General features: G+C 46.2%; 1 protein-coding gene across 1 annotated transcript in view; it reads right to left on the reverse strand.

Moving 5' to 3' along the window:
- Positions 1–645: 645 nt before the first annotated feature.
- Positions 646–5311, reverse strand: part of Lrp4 (LDL receptor related protein 4) — a 54866-nt gene continuing 50200 nt past the window's right edge. The window contains exons 37-38 of the mRNA XM_005364160.3: positions 4991–5132; positions 646–2986 (exon numbers count right to left, since the gene is read on the reverse strand). Coding sequence (XP_005364217.1) covers positions 2654–2986; positions 4991–5132 — 475 coding nt within the window. The 3' untranslated portion in view covers positions 646–2653. The remainder of the gene's footprint in view (positions 2987–4990; positions 5133–5311) is intronic.

Genomic DNA, 5311 nt, shown 5'->3' on the forward strand with positions numbered 1-5311 from the left:
GTCTTCTCTGTGTAGCCCTGGCTGTCCTGGAACTAGCTCTGTGGACCAGGCTGGCCTTGAACTCACAAACATCTGCCTGCCTCTGCCTCTGCGTGCTGGGATCAAAGGTGTGTGCCACCATGTCTGGCAGGATGTAGCTTTTTAAAAACTGGAGTATGTGTAGGCAAAGTGCCAGAGATACATCCAGTCTCATTCTGGGATTTTTTCACACTGGGTTGCAGTTTTGCCAGTCATCATCATTGCGAGGCAAAGTCAAGTTCTATGACATGACAGACCTCAGCGAATGAAAACAGAAGTAGACGATTCATAGTATCCATGTCATGACACTAGCTTCTGGAGCCTGGAGATGCCACTAGTGATCATGATTGTGATCCTGCCTGGACAAGCAGCGTCCATCAACCCCATGACCTGCCGTCCTTGCTCTAGAGGAAATCAGGGCAATGTGTCAGTGAAGTCTCTCGTCTTGACTTGTGTTCTCAAGATGAGCAGAAACTCCAGCACAAGCCCCATTCCTTTCGTTTCCCTTCACGGGTCACACGTCTCTGAAGATATAAGAGGTGATGTCCCTAAATAGGTTTTCTACATCATGGGTCTGCCAGATAGTGCAGGTGCAAGGTTAGTCACGACTCCAAGCCAGCCAAAGTCATTAAGAAAAGCTAAATTTATATTAAATTATCATAAAGCCCTAAAACACTGAACATAGTGGTTAAATAACTCCAGAAAGTCCAATCTCTCCAGTGAGTAATGTTAGAATCATTACACATGAGCATGGGAAAATCACTTCCATTAGTTTAGGACAGAGAGACTTTGCCCTTTGTACAGAGTAAATCAGTGCTCAAATAGATATTTCCTCAAACATGTCCTTTCTACATTCTGAACAGCCTAAGTGCAATAAGAACCTTCCCCTTTCCACTCAGGAGGATGCTACACTCTTCTGGTTTTTCCACTCAGGAGGATGCCATACTCTTCTGGTTTTTTGTTTTTTTTCCCCCTCCTCCCCAACTATGAATTTAAAGACTCAAATGCTGCCTCATTCAGTGTGAAATATCCCTGTTTCCTCTTAGAAGTGGCACTGGATTTTCTGTTGGTGTACTGGAAAGGCCTGAGAACATGACTATTGGTTTGACATCTGTCTCCTGCTCCTATAACTGACCAGAGAGAATTTGATCTTGTCCTGTTTTTCATGCACATGTTTGGCTGCTGATCTCTGACTAGCAAGAACCATGAGAGACATTTTAAATCAGGAAAATTCTCCCAAGACCCTGTTGTCCACTCTCCGCTCCTGTCATTCTCTCCCGTTACCTTGGTTTCTAGGGAGAAGTGCCTGGACTTGCTCTGGAGCGGCCCTTACTGCCTCTCTACTCCTTGTTCACCACTTTGTGTCTTCATTGGCCCCCCTCATCCCCGGACTCTAGGGTAGGAAAAGCAAACCTAGACTCTCCTTTCTCAGAAGTGAAGACATTTTAGGGCAGCACAAAAAGTCTCTGCTCTGCTGAAAGAAGCCCTGGTAGAAAAGAGCATGAAGCAAGTGTTGGCACTTGGGTGTGGACACTGGCTGGAAGAGCTGGCATGGGAGCTTTTCCACCACAGAGCCACAGGTTGTCCATGAACTTGTGTCCCTGAGCACCTGAGAATGAACTCAAGAGTTTCAACTTCATAATACTTCTCCTGAGCCCCTGGATAACTTGTGTTTGTCTGGCTGCTCTTCCTGACCATTTAGGAAAATGTCTAGTGATTCTCTGAAAGGCTGTTACAGAATTACTTCTCTTAGAATCCCCGAGAACGGGAGAGAGAAAGGCAGAAGAGTGAAACTCAGGTAGGACACTGTGCTTGACCTACGCAGAGTTTCTGAAAGGTCTTAGAGGTCTAGTCTCCAAGGCTCACAACCCAGTTAAAGGCTTAGGAAGAGTACTGGCCAATAGCAGCACCAGGAGAGAGTTCCTTTTAGTTAGTTGCCATGACAGGGGTCTCCAGTTATCCAAGACAGAAATGGCCCCAGACATTCCAGCAGGAGGAAGAGCAGCTTAAGCCACCCACACACTTCACCTGCGTCATAGCTGACCAAGCTGTGACTCCTGAGTGAGAAAAATGTCCACTGCCAGCAATGGACAAAACACCAGGGCTCAATACCCCACAAAAGCTTTTCATAGTTACCAGCTTCTGAGGCTGGAGGTTTCCAAACACCCAGACCAGCTGGAACGATTCTCCCTTCTCTCAGCCTCTATTCATTACCTTTCACCTGTGACCTCCGGTCCCAGCCCCTAGTAGGCCAGTTCACAAAGAAGCCATCCTATCAGCTGTGATGGGCAAGAGTCTTACATCATCATTTGCATTGGTACTGTGGGGCAGGCACAGAGGGTGCCTGGGGAGAGAGAGATGGAACTCTATGCTGACCAGGAATTATGCTTAGCCCAGTTTCAGGGGGCCTAGAGCGCAAGAGGTGAGGTTCATGGTAAACAGGTCTAAATTCTTGAGATGTGCCCTCATTTCTTGTCCCCAGGTAGTTGTGGACTCAGGTGAGCAACAGGCTCTATGGGAGCTTAGAAGCAGTTTGGAGGAGGAGGAGGAAGATGAGCACATGGGACAGGGGCCTGCACAAGGATTGGAAGTCCATAGAGAAGGAGTGGGCAGGCAGGGAAGAGAATGTGGGCCCTTAGACCTGGCTCTCTGAGGAGAGCTTGCGTTCATGTTTCCAGCCCGTGTCTGGCAGAGAGCCCCGTCTCTCTGGAGTGGCTGCAGTGTGGACGCTGCTACACTCTGACTGCTCTTCTTGCAGCAGCTGCTCTGTCTCCGTGTCATCTAGGGAGCCAGAGCTGGCCTGGATGGACACTGTGTCTGTCTTCATGCATACGTGATCCCGTAGAAGGCCCCCCCGGGAGCTTCGCAGTTGCTTGAGGTCATCCCATTCAGCATCATCTCCAGAGAGGAGGCAAATTCCCTCTACAATCTTGATCTTCTCCTTGGTGTAATTGTGATCAGGTGCACCCTGGGGTGGAGAATGGAGACACGTAGTCAGTTGGCATTCTATAGATGATTTCATGGTAAGCTGAAAATGGAAGCAGAACTGAAGTGGCTATGGAGAACAAAAACCCCACAGACCGGTAGAACAATGTGGTCAAAGCAAAAATAAGGTCCAACCTAAGGGTAGCTATGGTAGTGATTACATTATCACAGAGGGAGGGGGAACCATGGCTTCTGGTCCTACACCAGCCTTTTACCAGCTATGCTATCTTGAGCTAATTACTTAACACTTCTAAAACCCAGTCTTCACATCTGCAGTATAGGGAATCAAAGCATCTGCAAGTCACACCAATTGCTGTAGGACTAAATGGGGCAATTCATGGGATGCAACTGTTGGAGGACTAGACATGATACACTAAAGCATGTCAGCTGTTGCTGTATTGTCACCATGCGTTGTTAATGGGCATCATGCCAAAAAGGAAATCAAAAGCAATTCAGTATGCATTTATCCCGGGTTTTAAGTTGTATCATATACTAGTCTGTTGCATCATTCTTGTGGTTTATTAATGGGGCATCATGCTGGCATAAGTAATCAAAAACAATTGGCAAAAGCAAGTCAGTGTGCATACATTAAGGATTTTTGTGTACTGTGGAATTCAACTTCACAGGTACTAAGGTCCTGCATTAGCAGATTCTATGGTAGGAGCTCGATGATGGGCTCAGCCTTCAATCGCACAAAGAGACAGAGTCTGCAAGCGCACATAGAAATTCTCATTCACCCAGCAACCCTCCAAGCTGAGCTTAGTGTGGATAACATGCAGGCCACTGCAAGTCCTCATCACAGAAATGCACTGGGTAAGTTGGGGAGAAGTGGGGTACACAGCAGTGGTAGTTCTGGAAACACCATTTTCTCTACACACAGAGCAACAGGTACCTGGAGTCAAGAGGAGATCAGAAGAGAAAGGGGGAAAGACTATCAGAAGGGTGAAAGAGCTGCTGAGGAAGAAGCAGACAACAAGAGAAAGAGGTCATACAGTTTTTCTTTTTCCCTTTTTGTGGTAGTGGGATGGGCCCTAGGGCCTTGCATGGCCTAGCCCGTGCTGTACTGCTGAGTTACACCTCAGACCTATTTTCAGCTCTAACTGATAACCTTCATTGTGACTCTTTTCTGGGACAGCCCACATTCCAGGAACTCAAGAATCCTCAATAGTCTTTCTCAGAAAGAGAGGAGAAGTCCCCAGAACTGTAGGTAGTTTTGTGAATTATAGTGGCAGCTTTTTAAATAGTTTCTGGATCCAGGGATTACCGTGTATAGTGAGGGTCCAGCAGGGTTGACCTGCTAAACAAATCAGAGCAGACTGATCAGGTCTTCTTAGGGGAAAACTTGATGAAAGTTACAGGGTTTTAGAAGAAATCAAGTTCTATCGGATTAGGAAAACCTGACATCTTAGACCTCAGATCCCTGGCAGTAAAAAAGGACTATTTTTCATTTCTAAATCAGTAAATAATTTTGCAAAGACTTAACAAAACATTTAAAAAATAAAAACACATAAAATCTTCAGATTTCTATAAAAATCTCTTAAAAGCTTAAGAGCAAGAATAAGGAAAAACTAGCCCTTCCCAAAACAGGTATTCGGATCAGAGATTAGACAAAGAAAAAGTTCAGGAGCTTTTGGGTTTGGGGAGTAATGTCCAAAAAGCCCCCTTGCTTTAGAGGGGTACAGCCACAGCACAGAGTTACGACGCCCCCAAAGCGGAAAGCACCCGCACACCTGGACACTCTCTTTCAGGGAGACACATACTCATTGCTTTCAGACCTGAATCTTCTAACCTGGCCTTTGCTATGGTCCCCCAAAGATTCTACGTTTACAGAAACCCAAGTCACACTCTGTTTTGTTCACTGTTATTTCAAAAATGGTAGATCAGACAGCACACGACCCTTCCTCCTCCACTTAACCCATTCAGTCATAACTTCTCTCTCCTGCTCCCCAACCCCCAGAAAAACCGAAATAGGTAGTTCCATTGTTACCTCTTTCTTATAGCACAGTTGATTGTACATGGTTGGTTTGGGAACTGCTTCAATTTTCACTTCCTGAGTGGAAGTTCGATAGGAAGGGTTGCTGTAGGTCAAGTTTCCCATCCCAGGATCTGTGAATTTAGACCTTCTGCGTCTTCAAGAGGAAAATTTAAGCAGAATTAGTTGAGATCTTTATAGGAATGATACTGGGGAGGATGTAGCCTATGTGGGAAGCAGCTTCTCTGCAGGTCCCAGTGACCTACAGTATGACCCTGTCTCCTGGCATTCTCTGCAGGTCCCAGTGACCTACAGTATGACCCTGTCTCCTGGCAT

Source organism: Microtus ochrogaster, assembly GCF_000317375.1.
Source record: "Microtus ochrogaster isolate Prairie Vole_2 chromosome 14 unlocalized genomic scaffold, MicOch1.0 chr14_random_1, whole genome shotgun sequence".
Taxonomy (NCBI): Eukaryota; Metazoa; Chordata; class Mammalia; order Rodentia; family Cricetidae; genus Microtus; species Microtus ochrogaster.